At 40.8% G+C, this 26,533-nt stretch overlaps 1 protein-coding gene and 1 pseudogene across 3 annotated transcripts in view; both read right to left on the bottom strand.

Moving 5' to 3' along the window:
• LOC111143270 (DnaJ heat shock protein family (Hsp40) member C6) overlaps window positions 1–26,533 on the bottom strand; it is a 138,129-nt gene that overhangs the window by 12,982 nt on the left and 98,614 nt on the right. For all 3 annotated transcript variants that reach the window (XM_022496897.1, XM_022496898.1, XM_022496896.1), the window contains exons 5-15: window positions 18,253–18,375; window positions 14,127–14,260; window positions 13,400–13,594; window positions 12,169–12,286; window positions 10,577–10,656; window positions 9,547–9,740; window positions 9,358–9,438; window positions 6,421–6,855; window positions 4,143–4,277; window positions 1,580–1,648; window positions 244–363 (exon numbers count right to left, since the gene is read on the bottom strand). In XM_022496897.1, coding sequence (XP_022352605.1) covers window positions 244–363; window positions 1,580–1,648; window positions 4,143–4,277; window positions 6,421–6,855; window positions 9,358–9,438; window positions 9,547–9,740; window positions 10,577–10,656; window positions 12,169–12,286; window positions 13,400–13,594; window positions 14,127–14,260; window positions 18,253–18,375 — 1,684 coding nt within the window. The remainder of the gene's footprint in view (window positions 1–243; window positions 364–1,579; window positions 1,649–4,142; window positions 4,278–6,420; window positions 6,856–9,357; window positions 9,439–9,546; window positions 9,741–10,576; window positions 10,657–12,168; window positions 12,287–13,399; window positions 13,595–14,126; window positions 14,261–18,252; window positions 18,376–26,533) is intronic.
• On the bottom strand, window positions 2,861–3,333 carry LOC111143271 (annotated as a pseudogene).

Raw genomic sequence — 26,533 nt, 5'->3', positions numbered from 1 at the left:
GTATTCACGTTACTAATCCAAAATTGGGCACTGGAGAAATGGTGTACTAGCAGTTGATTCCAACCAGTATTTGAAGCCTGTTTTGTTTTTTTTTTTTTTAAAGCCCATCTCAGATTTCAGAGTATTGATTAAGAATACATACTATTTCAGGTCCCAGGGAACGATACCAGCTTGTTGGAACACCAGAGATTTAGACGTAAGGCTTTGTAGCCAAACTTATATCTTAACCTGCTGAGTTCATACCTAGTGTCCCAAGGTCAGCAAAAGGATCCAGAGTCTGTGGCTTGTTTTGATGGGTGGGTGTGCCATGAGAGGATCCCGTTGGGCTGGTGGCAGCTGACTTGCTTCCCACTCCAAAACTTCCTGAAAAGGAAATAAAATGACTAAAAGTGAGTTAGTCGTCGAGGCTGAATTCTGCAATTCAGAAATCCAGAGCTACGGCTCATCTTGCTCTGAGGGCAAATCAGGACAGGGTTTGCAAGTTCGTTAGAAGTTGCTAGACCTTATTTCTCCAACTTAAGTGAAGAGCAGCTTGGAACAGGGACAGGGAACAGAGGAGGCTAATGTCATTTATTGGCCATCCCTGGGAACTATTATATCCAGTGTTTACCTCTCAGGTCACCTGATTTCATTCTTTTGTATGAGGTTTGGAGTAGGGCCTGGATCTGAATTCTGGCTCTGCTGCTTCCTAGCTGAGTAATTTTGCATGTTGCATAACTTCTCTGAGATTCAAAATTTTCTTTTTGGTTAAATAAGGAAATAGCAACTGCTTCAAAAAGTTGCTGTGATAAGCAAATGAGTGTGTGTGTTAACTTGCACAGGACTGGAAATACAATCATATAAAATGGCTCTCAAGAAATACCATACTAGCCATAAGAAAGAGAATTTATTATTTATTTATTTATTTATTTTTAAAGATTTTTATTTATTTATTTGACAGAGATCACAAGTAGGCAGAGAAACAGGCAGAGAGAGAGGAGGAAGCAGGCTCCCTGCTAAGCAGAGAGCCCAATGCAGGGCTCGATCCCAGGACTCTGGGATCATGACCTGAGCTGAAGGCAGAGGCTTTAACCCACTGAGCCACCCAAGTGCCCCAAGAGAATTTATTTATTATAGACAAATTCAACACTAAAACAAGTCCTTTGTTAAGAAAGAAGACAACTCAGATTATTCAGTACCTACTCTATGCCAGAAAATTTCATATAAGCTATTTCATTTGAATTTGTACAAACTGTGTGGGACAAGAATTATGAACCCCATTTTACAGATTAAAAATGGAGATTCGGGCTTATAAAAAATCTGAGTGCTTCTAAGTGGCTGAGTTAGCTATATACCCAGATTTGCCTAATTCTATTTTCAAGACACATTCAGCAAATGAAACTGGGAATAGTTAAATAATGAATCAAACACACTACTATCATGTCACCAAAGGCCGTGTGAAAAGCTCCCCCAGAAGGTGAGTCTTAGGAAATCACATGGGTGGGCTATAATACTCTGCAAGTACTCATGACAGCTCGGGTAAAGGATTATGCTTTAGCAATTGGCTAAATGTGCACAAAAATAACCTGCTGACTTTTACCTGGTTTGGTATGCCAGTCCCAACCTCCTGAAACATCTGGCTGAATGTTCACAGCAGGTGTACTAGAAGCTGCAAATGGGGAGAAGAAAAAGAATAATAACAAAATAGCTGAGAACCTGCTTTCCTGAGTTCACACAGAAAAACGCTGTCCTTTCCATGAAGCCTGCGTGACCTGCCAATGTCCCAAGTGATTCGGCTCCACTTCTGAGCTCTCCCAGATTCTGCAACACTGGTATTTTTGTGCCTTCATCTATGGTGACTTACATGACAGTTTGGTAGAACCCATATACTGTTTGTTTCTCTTCCTTCTTTGGCTCACCTATATTTAACTTCCATCCACACTTTGAGTTATAACTATGCATACGTCTAGTTTCCATTAAATTGCTAGTTCCTTGAAGGTAAGAGCTATCTTACTCATTTTTGTGTGTTCTACCTCTACGTTTAACACAAAGACCAACAAGAAAAGGTAAAAAGAAACTTACACGCCATTTGCTTAAGTTGGTATTAATAAGTGTATGAGAGCTATGATTGGCTTAGAACTAAAACTTTGTTTTCCCCTCTGCTGTGACTGGAGAATGATGAGTCAATCGGAGCATGTATTGAGCACTAACTATATATGTCACCTATTATGCCAGTGTCATCGTTCATAATCGCTCAAAACTAACTTACTGCAGTTTTGAGAGAGATCATTCTGACTCCTCTCAAAATTCCAAATGTAGAATTTAGAAGAAATGTTCAGCTACAGAGAATCAGGTATATTAGAGGAATACACATTGGTAGAGTAAGCTTTTTCTGAATCTATAAAATCCAAGTAAGAAACAAGAGACCATAAGAAACAATTTCTTTTTAAGGCACCTGTAGGTTCTGTCCACAAAATCAGTGAGTAAAATGTAAACATTAAACTTACATGGCAAATAGTATTACCCCACCACCACCAAAAGAAACATCAAAGCACCGAAATTACCATTACCAAGGTTTGCTCTCAACTTAGTAACAACTAAGACATCTTGTACTTTCCTGTCATTGAGTTAAAAAGAACATGCCCTTATCAGTCATAATAGTTCTTTCCTTCCTATTTCTCTTCTACCATAGTAACCCATGAAAACTGTGGTGGAAATTAGACAATTTTGCTAACATTTGCTGTTTGATTTCCTTTAAACTCTGATCTTGGTCTTCTACACAACTAGGATGTAGAAATTGGTATTAGAACTTCAACCTTGTTTTTTTTTTTTTTTTAATAGTGGAAAACTTTATATTTAGATTTAGCCAGCTGTACTCAGTTTAGATGATCCCAATTTTGTTGGCAACATCCAAAGCATCATATTCAGGGACCAGTCGAACATATGCCTCCTTCTCTCTATCAGGTCTGATCAAAGTGTTGACCTTGGCCATGTCTATGTCATAGAGCTTCATCACAGCCTGTTTGATCTGGTGCTTGTTGGTCTTGACATTCACAATGAACCTAAGTGTGTTGTTGTCTTCTGTCTTCTTCATGGCTGACTCAGCAGTCAGGGGGAATTTCATGATGGCATAGTGATCAAGCTTGTTTCTCCTAGGGGTGCTCCTTTGAGAATATTTGGGCTACCTTCAGAGACACAGTGTCTTGGGTCATTACAATGTAGGCAACGTGAGGATCTTTTTGTGTGTGTGTGACTGTGGACGCCTTTCAGCACTGCCTTCTTGTCTTTCAAAACCTTTGCTTTGCCTTCAGCTTTGGGAGGGGCAGGGGTTTCCTTCTTAGCCTTTGGTGCCATCTTCATGAAAGGTGAACTTCAGCTTTGTTACTGATCAAGCCCACAAGTCCTTATGACCACCCACCATATGTAAGGCACTGCACTAGGGAACAGAGAACTAAAAGACATTGTCTAGCCTCAAGAAATGTAGAATCTGTTGAAGATGTAGGAACATACAGATGAAAAGGTAATCACCTAGTATTTTAAATTTCTATTTCTGCCTTTCATAATGGTTATCTACTTTTTCTTCCAATAATATATCCCAAGTGATTGCTGTCTTCAGAGTAGATATTCAATAAATATCTGCAGAACTCAACGGCAACATTTCTTGATTTTCAGAAGAGATTGGTGATACCTTGTAGAAGTCAGAGGTGGGAAATCTAACCTCTCAGTCTGACCTATATGCTATCCTGTATGAAGATGATGCAACTGACCCACTAACAGTGGAATAATTGTTTCTCCAGCAAGGTAGTGGAAAACTCTTTCCAGTCACTGTCATGACACAGGTCAAAAGAAGAAGTATAGTGACAAAACAAAGGGGTGCTAACTGGCCGAGAGTGGGTGATAAGCATCTTCTAACCAGTAGACCATATTAGGCTAGAATGGAGAGAGCAGGAGGGAGAGGACATGAGGTCACAGCACTGGGGTATGAGAGCACATAGGGCCACAAAGGCCATTTTGATGACTCACTCCCTCTCCCAGCCCCCTGCCCCCTCTCCCCACTCACATACACATTCTCTCTAAATAAATAAATAAATAAATAAATAAATAAATAAATAAAATCTTTTAGAGATTAACTAACTAATTAATTAATTAAAATACATTCTTACCATGCACTGTAGGTGAAGGACTTCTTGTAGGCTGAAGAAAGGGGTCACTGGAAGCACTGGATGTGGTCAGAAAAGAACCCAGGAGATCTTGACCTGATGGTTTAGAAGGTCCTCCAAATGGGTCAAAGGCGGCACCTAGACGATGGAAGGAAAGCTGTGTTTCTTTGTCCTGTGAGTTCATTCATTAAATTAATACTGAAGAGTTGTCACAGGGATGAAGCCTGCCTCCTGGGCCACTCCACAAGCCCGTCCTACCCTTACAATTTCCCCCAGGGCCAACAGTGGAACCTGAGGATTCCAGACTGCACAGGAATGGGACTGGCATACCAATGTCTTCATGGACAAAGGAGGACTGTAGATTTATCTGCTGGATGACCCATAAATACCATCAATGAGGGCCTCGTGGACCCTCCAGAAATGACCCGCAAAGCAACGCTGGGACCAAAGGAGATGCTCTGTGAACAGCCTGTGCTCATACTGAATGTATTAGTGGACAAAGACAAGGCAGACGAGCTCTGCTATCAAGGTGAACAGTAGAAAACCACACTGACCAGGTTTTGCTTAACTTCTGTTTTGTGTTTTTTGTGGTCTCTGGCTCACTTGAAAGTTAGAAAGAGGAGAAAATGAGTGTTGCTATGTCACTCAAATGCTTTCTCAGAACACCACCTCTCTATAACTTGCTAGAAACCAGGTGCAGATTTAGTGAAGTGAGGAAAAGTCTGTGAATGTACTAAGATGACTAGAACAAAGTAAGCAGCTGAGGCCTCTACAACAATATAGCAAAACCAACGTTGTATCATTTCTCAGGGCTTATACTGCCCTTCAAAGAAAAATACTTCAGCAGATTCTCAGTCTCTCCCTACCAGATAGTAGTATCATCTTCATTCCACAGGATATGAAATGGTTTCAGAAGACCAAGTCAATCAATATATTTAGTCTCAGTTTCATTATCTACAACCTGAGGCACGGGTTTAACTCATATCTCAAAGATCCCCTGTAGTTCTGACCCTCGAATGTAACTATCTACACGGGACTGTGATAAACTGAATCACTGAAAGTCACACAAAGTGCGTGGCCTTGGAACCTGACTGAGTACTATGGTGTTTTGGATCTTGCAGACTTTTTTTTTTTTTCCGACAGATCTTTTATTCACTTTGTTGAGTAAGAACTAGATAAAGGGAAGCCAGATAGAGAGGAAACGGCCTGAGATTCAGGGCGCCTGGGTACCACCATGGCCCATCAATCACTGATGTAGGAGCTGGAGCCTCAACACCCACATACTATGATTTTAAGACTCACTCTTACACCGAACACCTCCAGCTGAAGGACTGTAAATGAACATCACCCCGAGAGCCCCCTGGGAACTGCAGGATTAACTTGGGGAAGCAAGTTCTCACAGGTTACCACAGCAGTGCAGAGCTGAGGTGTTTCTCTTTACTCTTCCTAACGTGATGTCATCTTGGTTCCTGGCGATGGTAAGAAGGGGCAGCTAAAATGCTGACCCAGCTACTACAGTGTCTTGCAAATTTCAAAACACTGCCGAGGACCAGTCGTAGGTTGAGCCTGCAGCAATGAGCAGAGCAAAGCCGAACCACCTGCGAAACAACCGCCGGGCTACAGTCAGCAGTGCTGCTGCCTAAGTGTCTTGAATGTAGCTTGAAGTAACCAAGTACTTCTCTGGTACCCAAAGTGCATTCAGAAAATCACAATTCCAGGAAAACACTACAGGAAAACTAAGAGAGAGCTTTCAAGTCAAATGGCCCAGTTTTGGACCCTGGCCCCGCCAGTAACGGGCTGTATAAATGTATGCTACTAATTTGACCCTAAGCCTCCATTTCCTTAACTCTAAAAATAGGGACAATAATAGCACCTAGTTACCAGATTTTTATAATAACTGAATCCATGCTTCGTGTTAAATTTCACGTTAGGCAAACAGTAAGTACTCCATGAATATTAGCTGTCATTATTAGTAACAATGTACCATTCTACATCTCCAAGCAGAAGTCACTAAAGCAGCTCAGGGATTGAAGCTTTGGGAAAAACAAAAAAACAAAGAAAGGATGAAGAGCTCAAACATTCACTCTTACACCGTCCTACCAAAATGGACAACATTCCTATTTCCTCTTACGTTCTCCATTTAACTGGAGATAGAGACCTCTAAGAGGGAGACCAGGGAGACCAGAAAAGTCTCACTGACTAGGAAAGTTCAATACTGCCTGGTTGGCCCCAAGGTTACCATTCAAAACTGAGAGGTACAGCACAACATGGAAAACATTACCTTCTCCCACTCTTAGGGTTGGAGACGCAGACGTGGAGGCGGCAGAGCGGCGTGGTGTCGACTGGGTGGACGCAGGTCCACTCGGATGAAACACATCTTCTACCCCTGACTGGCCAGCCTGGGCAGGCCCGGCCGCCCCTCCACCCCCAAACAGGTCACTCAGCAGTTCAGAATTGGTGGGAGGCGCCACTGGCGGAGAGAAGTTCTTACTCACTGCAGACCCTTCTAGGCCCAGAAGGTCCACATCCTCGGGGGGTGGAGGAGCGGCTGGCTCCTGCTGCTTTTTGCTGGGCTTTTTAGCTCCATGATGTTTGTCACCACTGGCGTTGCCATGCGGACTGGACAGAGTCAGAAGTTCATCGTCCGACTGCTCACTTTCTGGGTTCACTAGGGCAGCATGGTCCTCTTCACAGAATGATTTTTCTGATTTCTGATCTAAGGAAGGCAAAGATGCCCATAAGTAGTTACTGGCCACAGGACTATTGGTTTTGAGGAGAGAGAGTCAGTCCAGACTCCAGAAAGAGGAAGGAGCAGGCCTGAGCAAACAATGCTTTCAGACCCTTACCGATGGCCATCGGGATGTATTTCCCATGACATTCAATCACCCTCTGTTGGGCATTTGAGAGGCAGGACGGCACAATGAAAAAGAGCAGGAACTTCACAGCTGGACAGGCTGGGTCTGAATCCCACCTCTACTACCTACTGGTTCTGTGACATTGAGAAAGTTACTTTCCTTCTCCTCTGCTCTGTGCCTTGGTTTCCTCCTCAGCAAAAGGGGGGTGACAAAGAGTACCTAACTCAGCTGGTCGCTGTAAGAATTACATGAGATGATAGACAGAAAATGTTCAGGCCAATATGAAGTAGTACTTCATGTTTACGATTATGATTATGATTATTATCTTCTAGGTGCTACTGCTAGGTGCTTTGGAAAAAAAAAAAAAAAAAAAAAAAAAAAAAAAAAACAACCCTGTTTCCTAATCTTTTGCTGATTCCTCTATCTTTTCTTTTCCAGGCCTTTGGCCAAAAGCAAGTCCTTCCTCCCACAGTCTGGAATGGAAGCAAGCCACACACCTAACGAGTGAATAGACAGAGAGGTTCCACTCAGGATGGTCCTTAGACCCTGTCAGCATCAGATGGGCAACAGGGAAGAGCCTGTTCTGGGGAAGGGATGGAGAGGCTGGTGAGGGACTTTCCAGGCGCTCCTTGAAACAGATCCTCCAAAGGAACTCCTTATTTAATGTCAGCTAGACCCACATTCCAAATCAAGTACAGATCCATATCTTTAATCCCCGATTCTGAAATGCAAAAAGCTATGAAAAGGGAAAGGTCTCCCTAAGTTTGGAACAAATTCAGCTGGTGGAAAACCAGTTCTGACCAGAACGGATGTGAAAGTATTTATAAACTTCATTTATCTCACCCAGCGTGATTTTTTTTTTTTTTTTTAATGTTTCACTGCAGAAACATGAATATGTTCCATTACAAGTTGTCTGAGATGCTGCTGGGGACACTAAGTAATATACAATTTATGTACCAGATCACCTTTCTAAAATTCAAAAACTTTTGCAATTCCTAAATGCTTCTGGTTCTGTGAGGTTCAGATAAGAAATTGTGCATTTGTGCTAAAACCTATTTCAGAGCCTAACAGGAATGATTTCTAAATTACTTACTACAATATCAGTGGAGAAGGAAAAGTGAAGTTTTATTAAAAGCCCTTATGTGACGAAGTTAAGATGGCAGTGGACTTGTTACTGTGGGAACTGGGAAGTCTACCTGCTGTCTAAATTTCACTGGGCGTCCCATTTTTTTTAATGTTACTGGTTCCATTTCTCAGTAGGAAATTCTGAAAGTAAGGCTTTTTTTTTTCTTTTTTAAAACATTTTACTTATTTATTTGAGAGAGAATGAGAGAGAGCATGAGAAGGGGGAGGGTCAAAGGGAGATGCAGACTCCCCACCAAGCAGGGAGCCAGATGTGGGACTCAATCCCAGGACTCTAAGATCATGACCTGAGCTGAAGGCAGTCGCTCAACCAACTGAGCTACCGAGGCTCCCTGAAAGTAAGGCTTTTAATTCAAAGGAATTCTGTGAACTTTTTTGTCACCAAATGTGGAAAACTCCAAAGACAATGGGAATACCACATTATGTTCACACAGCAAAGAAAGGTGAATCAAAAGAATTTTATCCAGAGCATTGCCAAAGCTACTTTCTTACCCCTTTCTTAGAGAAAGTCCTTGCAATTCAATTCTGCACTGAATCTTGCAGTTAACCTCAGCAAACTCTACAGCAAGGAGACAAATGTATATGGACAGAACGCCAATGCCAGTCTACCAATGGCAGCAGTGTGAAGTGTTATGTTGGAAAGATTCTACAATACATCTCCAGGTTTGGCAGAAAAGGATACTGTGATTGAGCCCAATCTCTGCCACGGCTGTTAAGGCGGGTAGCAGACACATACAGGCAAGGTGTTTGCCTTTTCTGCACCGGGGAAAGCTTAGATCTGCTCTGTTGGTGATGAGATCCCTCTGGGAGAAATGCCAGACTTTATATTTTCAGAATATGTACTCAAGAGCAGGAGACAAAGTCCTTTATTAACTCCTGTGTCAGCAGCATAAAGGGAAATCCTAGAGAATGTCATGCTTATTCCTAAATCCATGTAAGATGTGATCCAAAACATAGCATAGAGAGAAAAGGTGGAATTCGGCTAAAAATGGTTTTCTACATCAGTCTAAGAGTACCCATGGAGTTGAAAGTAGGGAAGTAATTTCAAATTGCCTGATTAAGAAAAAGGAATGAGCAGGGAGGGTGTGAAATAAGGAGGAATAAGGATGACTTCTAAGTGCTGCTGCCTTTGAGGCTGCTTTGAGGATGAACCACATTCACAGAAGAACCATGTAACTTAAGTGTCTAACCACGTAACTCAGAAAAATGCTTGGAAGTACCTTGCCAACAGAGAGAGGAAAAGAAGCCACCTTGCCCAAAATGCCGGGGGTTGTCCGGAGGGATGTCTATTGGAGCCTGTCCTGCAAGACAAAAGGCCATGCAGCATCAATGAAACACAGGAAAGAAGTCAAAGGGATAACTGACACAGAGGCTTTGCCCTGAAAATAAAATCACCAGGGGACTCGTACCTCCCAAGACCAGAGTATCTTGATGCTCCTGGTGAGAAGAGAAGAGGATGCTGGGATTGACATCTTTCGTGCAGTAATGTTCCCATGGTGGGGTTAAGTCTATCACTTTGTCGTGGGGCTGTAGTTCTACATCCAGAGTCACCTGAAATAGCTGAGGATATTTTTCTGGTACATCACATGCATCCAACTCAGGTCTACATAGGAATTTAAAAGAAGATCAGTGAAAAACAATGGGATCAGAATGATGTTCAGCACAGAAACCATTGTAGGTTGACTCAGGTTGACCCTGAGACTCATTCCTAGGGAAAAAGCAATCATTAACCAGTTAAGTGACTTTACTGTCCTGAGCTTGCTTTCCTCATCTAGAGAAAAGAGGAGAGTAATGCCTACTCAAAAAATTTGGATACTACTGCATGTGAAGGCATTCTAGAAGGATGGCTGATAGATCCAGGCAAGGCCAAGTCAGTTGTTAGATAATGAAACAGCCCCAAGGGGCCATCCTGAGCTCTTGAATGTCCACCTCCTACCCTGACCCTATCCTCCAGGCTTTAGCAACCCCTCTGAGTTCCCAAGACCACACAATAATAAAGCAACTAAAGTTTGTACAGAGGGGTACCCTGCTTCAGAGCTATGGCCTGGCATCGTGTCTGAAGGGTCATCACTCATAGCATACCACAGATTAAACTGCCATCCCTACTGAAAGACACAAAGGGATACATAGATGCAAAGGGTTCATAGTATTGATACTTTGTTTCTATTTTGTTCAGTCTTCTTCCCTCACAAGGAATTTTAGACCCTCCTGTTTCAAGTCTTTGATCATATTGTGTTCAAGACAAATTATATCCAATTGCAAGTTGTAAAATGCAACTGGGCTCTCTTGAGTTGCTAAGTTACACTCTAACAACTATTAGTCCTGCAGCACAGGGTCCCAGGGGTGTTGCAGCACAGAGCCGGTGAGCCTTGGGCTCTGGCTTCCAGCATTTCACAGCTGCTTATATTGAAAGGGGTGTTTGGTTCAAGCAGCACTCACTTGGTGAACTTTAACACTGTGGTTTCCAGTGGTATGAATCCAGTATGAAACTGAAGCTGGAATATCTGGGTGTTGGTCACCTAAAAATACACGAGAGAAGCACATTACAGTCAGCCAGTGAAAAGGGAATCGGATCAAAAGACTGTATTTCGGGGAGCCATGCACCTTCAACTGTTTCGAAATCTGAGCCTTTGCTTACGATGAACACTAAATGATCTTCCCATTTGGAAACAGCCCAGCGTCGTTTCCAGCCTCTCCTCCCCATGAACTCTGCTTGGGCAAATCATTCCCTCCATTAATGTCTCACGTTCTTGCACACTGCCATACGTGGGCTCATTCCATTCCTTCTACCCAGGATGCCTCTGCTCCAACCTCCAATCCTTCAAGGGCCACCTTACAAGGTCGTATCCTCCCTGTAGCCTTTCTGTAGTCACCACAGGCTAAAACAAACCACTCCCATTATGGCATTCCATCCTACCTGTACCCTGATAGAGGATATTCAGATATGTGATGAATTTCTCCTGCTAGGCTGAGCTCCCAAAGGTCAGGGACACAGTCTTATTCTTCTCTGTCCTACACCCCTAAGGTGATGACTGGCATAGAGCATGCACTTAGCGATTATCTGATTAAATACAATTCTGATTAAAATACAAGTACCTATTACATTATTCATAATATCCAAGAAGAGGCAAGACCCAAATGTCCATCAAGAGATTAATGTAACGTGACAGAGTCATAATGGAATATCATTTGGCCATATAAGGGAATGAAGTACTGATACATGATACAACATGGGTGAATTTCAGAAACATGCTAAGTGAAAGAAGTCAGTCTCAAAGGACCACATATTGTATGATTCCATTTATGTGAAATGTTCGAAATAAGCAAATCTACAGAAACAGACAATAGATTGATGGTTGCCTAGGAGATGGAAGAGGGGAATGGGCAGTGGCTGCTAATAAGTATAGAGCTTCTTTTGGGCATGCCAAAGATGTTTTGGAATTATATAGTAGTGATGCATAACCTTTTGAAAACACTAAACATAATGTATGTACTACATACATTAAAAGAATGAATTTTATGTTATGTGAATGTTATGGTAATAAGAAATTTTAAAAATATAATTAGTTAAATCCCACACCCTTCATAGAAATATATCCTCTCCCATTGATCCAAATGGGACACTATAAAAAAGGGCACAAGCTTCTAAAGAGCAAAGTTTGCTAGAAGTTCTAGGGCTGTCAGCTTCTGGCAAAGTCATCAAGCCAAGGACCAGGAAATCACAACCTCTCTGAGTCTCATTCCCTATAAAATGAGGGAAATAGGCATAAGTAATTTTTAAGACCTCTTTCTAATTCTAAAACTACAAGCCACTCAAACCCAAAGTAATGCCAAGAAAAGATTCTAAAATACTCCTTATATTAAGGGATGCCTTGCTGGCTTAGCAGGGAGAGCATGAGACTCTTGATCTCAGGGTCATGAATTCAAGCTCCACACCGGGCACAGAGATTCCTTTAAATAACAACATAAAATAAAATATTCCTATTAAAGGCTCAGAATAGTTTATGCCATGATTCTTCCTGAAACCATACCTTAGCCTGTAGCCGGCTCCCAATGGTTGACCTCAAGTGGTACATGGAAACAACAACATCTCCTTGCACAGTGATGCTCAAGGGAATGAAGATTTTTCCATCCTGGACACGGTATTCTCTTTGAACAGAGACAAAAATTTACATTGAAAGAGTGTAATCTTGTATTATCACATAGGTAGAGTCCTCTGTGGCTTTGGCCAAGGGATCTGTTGCCCAAGTCTGCACCCAAGAACTATTTCCTATCTTGAGCAGAGTCAAGAGAACAGCCATGGGTGCAAACTGGTTCTCCCATGGGATGCTGTTGGTCTAATGATAGATCCTCTCTCTCTCCATCCCAACTGGACTTCCAGATAAATTGACTACCCATCCCTACTCTGTAGATGTCATGATCCTCAAATACATCTAGCCATGTTGTATTTGTCACTTAACTTTAAATTAACAGTTAAAGTAGGGATAGAGGGAACAAAAATGTCCTACCAAGATCAGCATAGAAACTGCACTGTTATGCTCTATGAGTATCTTGGATACCAATCCCCAAATTTAACCTATTCCAAACTAACTTCATTTTATGTTACCATCCACTACCTTCTCTCCATATCCCCTACCACCTCCCTCTGGCACCTGCTCTTTATTGTGGATTCTATAACTGCTTTGATTACATCACTGTCTACCTCATTGCTTACCCAGAAACTTCATTCATCCCTGATTTTTCCCTCATCCTCACTAAATCTCATCAAGGTCATCTCTTTCTTCAATGTGCAGGTCCTCTGTTCGCATCACTGTCTTAACCCTCATTATAGCTCACACTAGTCCCTTAGCTTGTATCTCCATTTGAGAGAGAGCTGTAACATCCCTTGATTTAGCTTTGCTTTTCTATAATTACAACCTACACAGAATTTTTTTTTTTTTTTTTTAACATCAGCCATGTCACAGTAATGTAGTTCTCCCAGGAAGAATATGATCCAACTTACAGAAGAATAAGGCAATTCACAGGAAGAAGTAAAGAGATGTATCATGACTGGGGTGCCCAAGTGCCTCAGTGGGTTAAGCGTCTGCCTTCAGCTCAGGTCATGATCTCGGGGTTCTGGGATCGAGCCCCACATTGCTCTCCCTGTTCAGTGGGGAGTCTGCGTCTCCCCTTCCCTCTACCTATCTTCCCTACGTGTGCTCACTCCCTTGCTCTCTCTCTCAAACAAATAAAATCTTTTTTAAAAAAAGTATCATAACTTACTTCATTCGTTCAAAATCTGCACAGGTCGTATATATTTTGGTTTCTCCAATCAATACGTCACAGTAAGGACGACATCCATTTCTCTGTTTGTTAAAAAAAGGAACTGGACTGACAGTGATGGACTTAATGGTGAGAGGCTTGAAGTGAGGGCGGTAGGGTTTGTCTGCTAGGAGGTCACACATATAACCCAGGTATCTGAAACAGAAGATTGACATTCTGTCGGTGCCAAGCACACCAGAAGAAAGAAACGATCAATCTTTGCTATCAAGTCTGTTCTTGTAAATGACTAACTTACAATAACCATTTACTGTGTTAATTTCTTAACATTAACTGCCAAAAGAGGATGTAGCCAAAAATTTAGGAAAGCTTTTATCTAGTGACATTCCTATATTTCCCCCGAAGAACTGAAAAGGCATATTTATTTAATGAAAAAGCTTGTGGGAGCCTTACACTAGCTCGATATTTGTATATCTGTTCTTATTTGATCGACCAGATTAAATTTGTCAGCTAAAGGCTTGCTCTGGCTCTGGGAAAATTTTAGGATTTATCATCAGAAACACTTTCAATGCAAAAAAAGTAAGGAGAAGCAATTAAAATAAGAGAAAGGGAGAAATTGTGACTAATGGGAATATAATAAGTCAATTACCTAAAAAGGGTTTTTCTTTTTTTAAGTGCATGACAGTAGTTTAGAAACATCTGGGCCTACTCTTCATCTAGCTTACTTTACCTCCTGTGGGATGGCGATAGCCCTATTCCGGGTCGCTTTGCGTATAACAACCGTACGGCAGGGCCAGGAGTAGAGTAGAGGTTACAGAAAATGAACATAGCACCGACCAGAATTGACGATGCTGCCCGTCCATCCTGCCAAGAAAGATACATAAACACTTTATGTATAAATGTGATTCATTGGACCATAAACAGACATGGCCCAATCAGCCACTCACCATGGAGAAGGGTTGTGCTTGCAGTGAAAAGAGGGGAGAAAAGGGAGAATTCCTCTTAACAGAATGATTTTCAGTTAAAAATTGTGCGTTTGAAAACCAAACTCTGTCCCAGATCTTCAAATCACAATGCAGCAAGGGCAAAACTATTCTTAGGGCAAAATTAACTCTACTAACCTAAGAAACCAAGCAATGTAAGTTTAATTTGTATATATTTACTGAAAAATAATCTAATCTTCAAAGTAACTTTGATCTTGTAAGATCAGAACTGGTAGTTGAGGTCTCTTGGTTGCAGGCCAGAGGTAGAGTTCACAGATTTGGGAAATACTGTTTTTTGGAATATGCTATGTATATATTTCACCCAAGATATGTTCCTAGAATCAGAGAAAAAAAAGAAGATTTACATGATTCAACCACATTCAATGGAGAACTATATGCAGTAACATTCCCGATAGATGGTGACACAGGTTCTTCTAGAATACTTTAAGTGACACGGAGTTTGCTGCTGCTCGAAGAAGCTCAGTCCAGGTTACAAAGTTTTGTCCTGAATAAGTTCAGCTTGAAGTCTATTCCACTCAGTGATCCTGATTCTTCCTTCCGTCAGAAAAAAGTAAGCCTACTTCTTTCTCCCCGGGAAAGCCTTTCACATGTCTGAAATACCCTCCCTTTCCACCAACTCTTCTGTTTTCGAGGTTAAAAACACACCCAATCTATGACAGCTAATATTATGTGTCAACTTGACTGGGTTAAGGGATGCTCAGATAGCTGGTAAAATATTACTTCTGGATGTGTCTATGAGGATGCTTCTAAAAGAGATCAGCATTTGATTCAGTAGAGTGAGCAAAAAAAAGAAACACCCTCATCGACATGAGTGGGCATCATCTAATCTCTTGAGGACCCGAATAGAACCAAAAAGTAAAGAAGGGCAAATTTTCTATGTTCTTGAACTAGAAATGTCTACCTTCTTCTCCCCTGAGACATCAGAGCCTCTGGTTCTCAGGCCTTGGACTCAGACTGAATTACACTGCCAGCTTTTCTGGTTCTTTAGCTTGCAGAGAGCAAATAAATTGTGGGACCTTTCAGTCTCTGTAACTGCATAAGCCAATTCCTATAATGAATACATTATATGTTGGCTCTGTTTCTCTAAAGAATCCCAACCAATACATAGTTCCTTTGATTCTTCCCCATTTGATATTCCATTTTCACAGACATCATTTGGCAAACGTTTTCTGCACAGACTCATTTAAAAACAACAACCTTAAATGTGCTACCCAGATGTGAAATACAAGATATGAGATATACTCCAACCACACTAGAGAGGAAAAGAAATATCATCTTCCTTATTCTGGACAGTATGCTTTTACTAATATAACCCCAGGCTAAAGCAGTTTATATGCAGGCTAAGTCACACCACAAGCTCTTATTGATCTTCCTATCCACTAAAACCCCTAGTTCTTTTTCAAATGATGTGTTAAGCTAAGACACAAAATATTTAATCTTTTACAACAAGATTAGGGACTTTACATTTATTCTGTGTTTAATTTCACATTGTTAGCTTCTGTTAAGCAACCAACCTGCAATGGCTTTTAAAATCCAGATTCATTATATGACCTTCCCAGTTCCGAGAAAATTGGTAAGCTTGATCTTCATATCATCATTGATGTTTTTAATTAAAAGAGCAACCAAACGCAACCTTCTCCTGGAAGGATGCTGATTCATTAATCACCTACTTTTGGAAGCAGATACTGAGCCAAAATCCAACTCAATGTATAACAGCCTAGCCCAGATTCCTCTATCTTGATTATAAGAAATTGGAAAATATCTTTCAGGAATCCAATAAACTGTCCCTACTAATCTGTTGGCCTTGTTGCAAAAGTTCAGTTGTTTTGATACATGTGTTCATAATGAAGCGATGAGGACTTCTTTTTCCTAAGAGTTTAAAATCATCTGTGCAAAGACTTAGATTAGAATTTTGCCTTGAATTGCCATCAGGTTCACCAGCCTGTAACTTTCCAGGATCAACCTCCTCCATCTTTTCGAAAAATTCCCCTGTCTTTGTTTGCTTGGCACCTCTATTTCCTGTTTCCTCATATTACATAAGGAGTCCATGATTGCTTTTCCAAGCGTTCTCGGCATTCTGTCACAGAATTTAAGTCTAGAGAGTGGATTATTTTTAAGTACTGTGAAGCTCTTTTCATATCTCACTACCTATCAGCTTGTCTTAATGATCATTGTTACTCACTTCCTAGCCTGACATTTATTTCCCGGATAGAGAAACAGAATAAAAGAGTTAAGATTATACCATGTGCCTTAAGCATTTGTTATTGTCCTTATTCCAAGGACAGTTTTTTTTTTTAAGACATTTTTCTTAATCTTCATTCCTTTTAGATTTAGCCTTCTTGATACTCTACCTGATTCATGGCTCTTGGGATATGTGTCCCCTCCTTTTACCTACCACACAAGTCTTTTTCAAAGTTTAACTAGTTTTTTATGGAAAGATGAGTATACGCTTATTATTTTTAGTAAGACAGAAATAAACATGATAAAAATAAAAGCTCCCACTTTCAGCTTCAATTCCATTTCCTGAAGACTTGATACAGACTTACGACTCATTCACATCATTTTCCAGTGAACCAAACGCAGCCAATGGTGTCATAATCCTTTGCTTCTTTTTCTTCTTTGTTGGCTTTTGATTCTTCATGATTGTATCATAAGACCCAGAAGCCTCTGGTATCTCTTAAGCCATCTTCTCTTACAAAGCTGTCAGATTCTGGCTCTCTCAACTTTTTAGGAAGTTCTTGAGCAAAGAGAAAATCACCAGGGTGCCTAAAGGCTGCTTAGTCCCTGAAAGTAATCTGTTCTGTTGCACAATCTGCTGTGCCTCCACAAGAAAACCCTTTGGCCTTTCACATTAAACTTCTATGAACACCAAGTGCTTTTTCTTTGTTGCCAAGAGTCTGAGAATGTGAGACAGAAAGAAGAAAGTATGTTCTTTAGATTTTTTTCCCTCTTTTAGCCAACTGGCTCTCAAGGAGGAAGAAAATCATCAGGTAATCCTAGAGCAAAAAGAATACACCCTGACATTTCTAGAAGCAATGAATAGTCCTAGTATTTATGCTCAGATTCCACCTGTGTGTCCGTTTGTTCATGTATGCAATCACTTATTCAAACCTTTCAGACCCGGGTGCAAAGGTAAAGAAGACACAGTTCTTGCCTATGAGATGCTTATAGTCTAGTGCGAAAACAGGCAGATCGCCAGATTACGAGGATGCCACAGAAGACATTAAGATACACAGTGGAAATGTCCATAATGGGAAAATACTCATGAGTCAAAAATATTTTACCAGAGTTGAGTTTTAAACAATAGATAAGAAGCCACCCGAGGATAGTTGGGGAAAGGGACCCTAAGAAGTCAGGGGTCAGGAAAGTCATCACTTCCACTAGGAATTGCTACAACATACAATCAAGCTACATGACTATGTGCAAGAGCACAGGGGTCTTCTTATTTCATTTTTATTCAAGCACAAAAAGAAATGATAAATATTCCAATGTGTTTATCAATTTTATTCACACAGAACTTAATGGTATTTCTGCCTGTGTCTACTTCTTCTACTTCTTCTTCTTCAGTCCTTGTGTCTACCTCTTTTATAATATTTAGCACATTCTAGAGGCCCTGTACTATGTGTATGTATCTGCCTCTCTCAAAAGTACTCAAGTTTTAAGGCAAGAATAATAAATTTCTTCCTCATTTTTATATCCCTCACATTACCTAATTCCTAAGTAGGGATTCAATAAATTTTTACTCAGCTTAAATGTTATCTGTCCACCAGTCTGTACAGAGCCAGCTGTACTTGGCCAAACCAAACCCACCTACTACAAGTGATAGCAACAACAGTAATGAAGATTACTCACCAAGCAGTGGACAACACAGACGTTTTTGGGATTCTGTAGTAGCCAATTATACATATTCCGACACACAGCAAAAAGGTTGTGTAGACTGGGGGCCTGCCTGATGGGCCAACTGCACTCTGAGACCTAAGGCACAGAGCAAAAGGAAATGAATTCCCCAAGCGACTCCTCTCCATAAGGAGCTATCACAACAAACAACTTCTGGAATATGATACCACATTCTCTTTTAATATAGAAGGAGAGATGGGAACAGGGTCCAAACGCAGAAGACTTGTTTAATATAACAATTCCTTAATTAAAAAATTCCATTCCACTAAAGGTATTAAAAACACATTTTGAAGTACATTTTAAGTAAAAATAGATCATTTAGGGGTACCTGGGTGGCTCAGTCAGTGAAGAGACCAACTCTTGATTTCAGCTCAGGTCATGACCTCGGGGTTGGGAGATCCAGCCCTGCATTGGGCTCTGCACTCAGCACAGAATCTGCTTGAGATTCTCTCTTTCCCTCTCTTGCCCTCTGCTCCTCTTCCCCCCACTCTCCTACACCTGGGCATGCACAAACACATGCACGCATGTTCTCTCTCTCTCTAAAAAAAAAAAAAAATAGACCATTTAAACTATATGTTTGGATTTTTTTTTAATTCTGTGAGGTTGCATTTAATTTCTATGAAGTATAAAATGTTTGGGGGCACCTGGGTGGCTCAGTGAGTTAAGCCTCTGCCTTCAGCTCAGGTCATGATCCCAGGGTCCTGGGATGCAGCCCCACATCGGGCTCTCTGCTTGGCAGGGAGCCTCCTTCCCCATCTCTCTCTGCCTGCCTCTCTCTGCCTACTTGTGATCTCTCTCTCTCTCTCTGTCAAATAAATAAATAAAATCTAAAAAAAATAAAATAAAATAAAATAAAATAAAATGTTTGACCTGCCTATTATATACTTAATTACAGTATTACCTTATAAATCCTACATTATCCCTGATTTTACCCTAGTTGTCATGAAAACATGAAAAGAGCTGCAGAGTAAGCCGAAGATACCCTTGTTCAGAGCTCTTATTTCTGTCTTAAAGAGAGAACTCACAAGTCCATGAGGCAATCCTCAGTATTTTCATTCATCTAATACATGTGTTCCTTTAACCCATTACAGAGCATTGACTATGTTCCTGGAATTCTGTTTGGCTATGAGCTGTACCATAATCATACAAGTCAGGTATTAATGTGATCCCCGTTCTACAGATAAGAAAACTAACTCTCAGAGGTTGCCTTGTCTAAAGTCATACTGTTGGTCAGTACCAGCAGCGCAACCCAGATCTTCTGAATATAAATCACTGGACAACAAGAGTAGACTGGTAGAGATCATCACTGATTCAAAATATCAGGCATGAACCCCAACTGATAAGATATTTACTAATTTAGGTAACAAAGATAAGAAGAAGTTTAGACTTGGGCAAACTCTATGACCTCTTTTAGCTTTTCTTCCTTCACAAAATGTGGTGAGTGGTACCTACCTACCTACCTCACAGGATGTGGTTAGTACATGAGTATATATTTCAAGGGCTCAGCTTAGTATCTGACACACACAAAGTGATTAAGGAATGTTAGTTATTATGATCATTATTGTATCAGGTAACTGCCCGTGCAAAGCCCTGGGTTCAGATAAAGTCAGATATGTTTGAATAAAATGAATGAAACCCTGTTTGATAAGAATGTAGACTTATCTTATCTACCCTTTAGATAAGTAGACTTATCTACCCTGGGTAGATAAGTCTACTTATCTAAAGGACCAGATCACTCAAGGTCTGTTAGGAGCTGGGAAAATATTGAAGAAGGAGAGTGACTCTCATCTGCATTTTCCGAAGACGTCTCAAGATCCAGTGTGGAGAATGGATGTGGATGCCATGAGAGTAGTCAGGGAGACCAGCCAGGAGGCTGTTGAGGAGTCCAAGTCAGGGATGATGGCAGCTTAGGCCAGATGAGTGCCAGTGGGACTTGAGGGATTCAGGAATTAGAGATGAGATGGAATACCTGTATATGTATGACTTGGATACTGATCATATGGGGGCAGTGAGTGTGGAGGGGTGTACTTAAGAGATGAGGGGGAAAGAGTCAAGGATGACCCTAGGTTTCCAGCCTGAATGGCTGGATAAAAGGATGGCAGGTGCCATTTACTGAGGTAAGGAATTCTGGAGAAAGACTAGGTTTTTGTGTGGATGGTGTCACCAGAAAATACTCTGAAACACTACCACCGCTGGCCTAAGAAACCCCATATGTCTCAAATTCCTAATGTTTAACAGTGGGGAGAGGGAAGCCGGAGTAATCTATTTGGTTGCCCTTTTCTGGGAACCAGATAATCACTAGTCAAAATATAAATGGGAAATGCGGTGTGGTCTCTCTAGAGCAGACATCCTAAGGCAAACGCCTGGAGTTTCTCGTTCTGGGGTTGTCAAGAAAGTCCATTCCTTAAGCTTAATTTGTAACATTTTTCTATAAGATGGTTGTAGGGTAATGACTCACTTACCTGTATCTTTTGGCAACGATGGGTGTGATTTTAGTAAACACAGTCGTTGAAACACTTCACACAGCTACCAAACAATCCGGGGTGACCCTCTACTGGCCGTCTGTCAATTTAGACTCTATATCAGCTTGCCCCTTTCTACCCAATATGAATCAGGGCTGTGTTTGGTCCATTCTTTACCCCCAAATGGATTCCCCACTGATGTGTTCTCAAGGAACAGAAATGATACATTGATTAAAAAAAAAAAAAAAAAGAATAGTTGGGAAGACAAATTTTGAAGTGTACATTTGTATAAGCTAGTTCTTGTCTCCAGTGTTTTTCTTCCATTGGTAAGTGTACATTCATCGTTTAAAACCCAAGTTCAAGTGTTCTTTTGTCTCTGAAAGTTTGTTTAACACCCAGAGGCAGAAATCTTCATTAACTTAGGTCTTTGTACACATGTTCTTGTCCACTCTCATCTATTAAAGCTTTTATCAGTTGAACAACAAGGTTGAACCCACAGGCTGGGTTTTCACCTTTGCTTTTTACTGCTTACGACCTGATTAACGTTAGTCAAGTTACTGATCTCTCAGAGCTTAAAACCTCTCATGTGTAAAGTGAAAATGAGCATTACAAAACTGTTAGGAGAATTAAGTAGCACAACATAAGCATGGTGAGTGCCAGCTTATTTTCCAATTGTACTCAAATTAACCGTTTGCATCCATCTACCCCTCTAGCCACTAAGCCCCATGAGAAGAGACACACCAAACTTATTCATTTTGTAACCTCAGAGTCGTGTCCATGTGTCAGTTGAATGGCAGGTGCTCAGTAGGTTATTTGCTAAGTGAATGAATGAGTGAAAGAACAAAGGAATGCACCCCATTTGGCAATCATTTCTTGTGCTGAGATTTGTCCACATGTACAATCACTCAGGGAAGGAACAAGTGAATCAATTTTGTTGTTGTTTTAGGTTGCAATCATGTAAAAGTATAAAAAAAAAAAAACAAAAAAACGGTTTTTCCTGGAAGTATTTTTAAACCTCTTACAAGCTGTCTGTCAACCATACAAACACTTTAAATGTCAGTATCTGTAATGAGTCTCAGCTAAAAGTTGGCTAAATTGTTCTTAGCACAATAGGCTAAAAGCTCCACAATCATTAAATCAATCAAGCAAATAATATTAATTTAAAGTATTCCATAATTATATATTTACTTGATATATAATTATACACCATTAAGCAAACATACAATTAGAATTTTTTTTAAAGCATGTACTCTGTCTAAAAGGGGAAAAAGAAACATTAAGGCATAAACAAAACAAAACAAAAATGTTTTAAGGAATTCAATCACAAGCTGTTTTTGTAGCTCCCTGGGGTTCACAGGTTCGTGCAATAACCACAATTCTTGGGCATGTGACACTTCGCAATGCGATCTCCAGTCTTTCTAAACATCTCCCAGAGCCATAAGCGTCAGGAAATGCCATATGGATTACAGGCTGCCATGATACCACGCAGTGGGGAAAGAAGCCAAACAGCACCAGGGCTAGATGCTCCATTTTCATCTCTCCATCACCCCAAGGGTGAGATAAGATGGCCGAAGCATCCCACTTGCTGGGCACAAGAGCAAAAGGTACTACAGAGAATTGAACTCAAGAGCCATATCCAGTGTTTTAAGAATCTGCACACTATTTTTGGGAAACAGGGGTCAGTCAATCATTTCTTGTGGCATTTTATTATTAATAACATTAATCATAACTACCACTTACCAAATGTTTACTACAGTGCAGATCTGCTATGAAGTTTATTCCTTAGAGCAAACCTACAGAAAAAGTTTCTAAGTATTTGCACGATAGATATTGGTCTTGTCATCCTTAATTTATACAGGAGAAAATGGTGATTTAACCAGGAAGAGGAGCAGCTGTGATGTGAACCTCGGGTAATTTTTAAAGTTTGAAATCTGTGTATATGCTATAATTTTCATCTCAATAATAAAATAAGAAGAGTCGTGTACTTCCTATTCTACCACACTGGCTGATTGATTATTAACTGCAATTCCCTCTTACATTTGTGTGGTGGTTATGGTCTCAAGTGATGGCTGTATTTTCTAAGGTAGAGATATTCAATTCACTGAAGCCTGCAGAACTAGAGTGTGGGGATCCCTGGCCCTCTAACTTCTAGGCCAGGGTTTTTTGGGGTTTTTTTTCCACCTCACCCCATTATTTCCTATCCTTACACTGAAGACTGGTGGCAGAGGGAGAGATGAAGTAGAAGCTGTAAAGTCACTCCTCTATGGCCAACCCTTCTCACCAACCATGAACCAAAACCAAAATACCTGAGAGCTACGGTGACCTCTTTGGTGAGCTCTGGAAGGAAACGAATAAAGAAACAAACAAAAGATTGAGCTTTATGAAGTTCAAGTTGGTAGCATATTTCCCCCAAATCAATTTGTTCTCAAAAGAAGTCCTATAAGATCATGTAGTTTAGAAATAGTCAAAATGAAGAAAGATTCTAAAGGAACCTGGAATGATGATGATGATGATGATGATGATGATTTATGCTCCTCATGGGGCTCCTTCAGCACACTTTTCTACCTGGCTGAACAGGGGAGGGACAACACTCAGAGCAGCAGTGGAGCGCTATCAGTATGTAAGAACTTTAGGGCCAGCCTCAACTTAGTGTCCATTCATCCAGTTTTCCATCTCTTGCCAACAGCAGTGTATAAAGTGGTGGTCCCTGATATTCTGAGCAGAGCTGTAAATGTGTGCAGAAAGTGAATCAGTGTACACACACCCACAGAGTGGATGGGTGTTTATTTGGGAGATGCTAGAGAAGGTGTGGGCTAGACCGTGGTGATGGTTACACAGCACTGTGAATGTGCTCAATGTCACCAAACTGTATTCCTAGCAGTGGTTGAAATGGTATATGGTTATGTCATGTATAGTTTACTGTCAAAAGAGGAAGGGAGGAAGGAAGGAAGGGAGGGAGGAGGGGAGGGAGGGAAAGAAAAGGAAAGGTGGGAGAGAGGGAGGAAAAAAGGAATGGAAGAGATGGTTAAACTCTCTGAAGTCCATCCATGGGTCTAGATACACAGGGGACTTGCGTTTCTTTAACTCAGATTAGGAACACCTGGTTTAGATAATGCATCTCCTTGGTCTCTAGGACTTTAGTGTCAACACTGGTCATTTTTATTTCCTCAAGGTGGAAACTGGCTACGAAAAGTAAGAGAACTGCTGTTCAGTACATCCTGTGCGGGTCTGAATAGGCATTCTAGCACTCCCCTTTGAAAGTGGGGCACTCTGACAAGTACTGTTTTGAGTTGGGGCCTCTGTCAACATGGAGACCAAATGTAAGTCCTTTTCTAATGTTCTGTTCCACATGCAAATACTAAGAAAACAGCTAGTTGATTATCTCCTATGATTCCTATCAAACCACGTGGCTTCTAAGCATAAAAGCTAATCACAATACAAAATGACCCCCCTCAGCAAAGTGAAATCTTCCTGGAAACAGCCGCTCTGCCACCACCACACATCTCCCCAAACACACATCACTCAATTAAAATGTAAAGTGACTGAGTTCAGATATACACAGAACTCGACTTCTGTGAGTCTGTAAATAAAACCAGTCTCATATTTGGTCTTTTCCAACACTGGAATTTATGGAAGACTATGCCATCTATACTACTTTTTTTTTTTTTCTCTTTTTAAAGATTTTATTTTTAAGTAATCTCTACACCCAACATGGGGCTTGAACTTACAACCCTGAGATCAAGAGTCACACGCTCTACTGACTGAGCCAGTCAGGCACCCTGTGCCATCCATATTTGTTAAAATAAGATTTAATTGCACACCTAATACTCCACTGTCCTGTAAGGAGGAAGAAATAGTTCTAGCCCTCATGCCCTGAGAGATGAGAACCAAAAATAAAAAACCTTTCCTAAGTAATGCAACAATGAGATGGAAATCAATTTGTGGTATTAGTGCTGGGGAGAAAAAGGACCGAGATTTTTTTTTTTTTTTTTTTTTATTTATTCATTTGACAGACAGAGATCACAAGTAGGCAGAGAAGCAGGCAGAGAGAGGGGGGGAAGCAGGCTCCCTGCCGAGCAGAGAGCCCGATGTGGGGCTCGATCCCAGGACCCTGAGATCATGACCTGAGCCGAAGGCAGAGGCTTAAACCACTGAGCCACCCAGGTGAAAAGGACCGAGATTTTTAAGATTTTATTTATTTATTTGTCAGAGAGAAAGAGAACAAACAGAGGGAGCAGAAGGCAGTGGGAGAAGCAGACTCTCTTCTGAGCAGGGAGCCCAATGTGGGGCTCTATCCTAGGACTCTGGGTTCATGACCTGAGCTGAAGGTAGATACTTAACTGACTGAGCCACCCAGACATCCCCTGGCTTCTCTTTCCAGCTAGGCTTAAGTGTCTTGAGAAAAAGAACCAAATATTTATTTTGTATCTATGTGTTTAATAATTCTTGGCACATTCATTCTTCTGGGAACTGTGTGTTAGCCAAGCCAGCCACTGTCCTAGGTGGCAATAAGCTAAACATACCTCCTGTTCTTCTAGGGCAAACGAGAACAACCCAGGACCGATGCTCAATATGTAAGTCCTGGTCTTGTGGTTAAGACTGTTAAGACTGATCACAAAATATGTAATTATACTAATAGATGCCTTTTTAAAAATACCTTTATAGAGACGGCTTTTACAGATCTGATACAAAGAGACAACCTCATCTGTATGAATGCTTCTATAATGGTATATCTTTATTTACTTTCAGAGCAAAATTTTTCCAGACGATTACAGATCTTTCAAGATCAAATAAAATTTCTATGATAGTCCTTCAGTTATGAAAATGATGACATTGACGGAGTCTCCAAACAAGAAAAAAATCAAAAGATTTGTGTCCGAGTTAGAAACAGAATATCTACCCACATTTTTGTTTGATGTTAATTCACTTACTCTGAATTAGGTAATAGATGGAAGAAGAGTTGGAAAGGCAGTTAATTATAGGGAATTTTAAAAAGCTGCATTTAAAATCTCCATTAGAGAATGACAATTTAGACCTAACTGCTTCAAAATGGTTTTATCACTGCTTCTGAAGAGCGGTCCCCAGGGCAAGCAGGAACAGCACCCAGAAAGCTGTTAGCAGTGCAGACTCCCACCACTCTCCTGCCCTGATGAAATCAGAAATACGGGGCCTGGGTTTGACTAGCACTCCAGGTGGTTTTGTTGCTCACTAAATTTGAGATCCACTGAGTTTCCTCTTGCCTATTCCAGGAACACTCAGAGAAAAGAAAGTCCTTAGCAAAACCCTCTCCTATCTTATTGAACATTAAGGCAGGTAGAGGTCTTAGAGAACATAGAGACCAAACTTCTCGTGTTTTTTACAGATCCAGAAATTGAAACCCAGAGATTATCAATGGCAACTGAAATTTGGGGCAAAATGTGTTCCAGCATCAAGGCTGAGATCCTGGATACACCATATGGACAACCAACTAATGTTCTGTTTATTTGAAATCAATTTGCACTCTTCAAGTGTCCACTGTATAGAAAATCCTTTCTATTTATTAATAGACTCAGACATACTTACAAAACCAATCATATCTAAGGCTAAATCAAAATATTTGAAGATGTTCTTGAGAGAGAAAAAGACTTCATTTAGTGAGTCACTCAAGAATTCCGTGGCCAGGATGCCTGGGTGGCTCAGCGGGTTAAGCCTCTGCCTTTGGCTCAGGTCATGATCTTAGGGTCCTGGGATCAAGCCCCGCATCGGGATCTCTGCTCAGCAGGGAACCTGCTTCC

Source organism: Enhydra lutris, unplaced genomic scaffold (genome assembly GCF_002288905.1).
Source record: "Enhydra lutris kenyoni isolate GAN:26980312 unplaced genomic scaffold, ASM228890v2 scaffoldscaffold9, whole genome shotgun sequence".
NCBI lineage: Eukaryota > Metazoa > Chordata > Mammalia > Carnivora > Mustelidae > Enhydra > Enhydra lutris.
The sequence above is the reverse complement of the archived record's forward strand: the minus strand, read 5'-3'. Positions and strand labels throughout refer to the sequence as shown.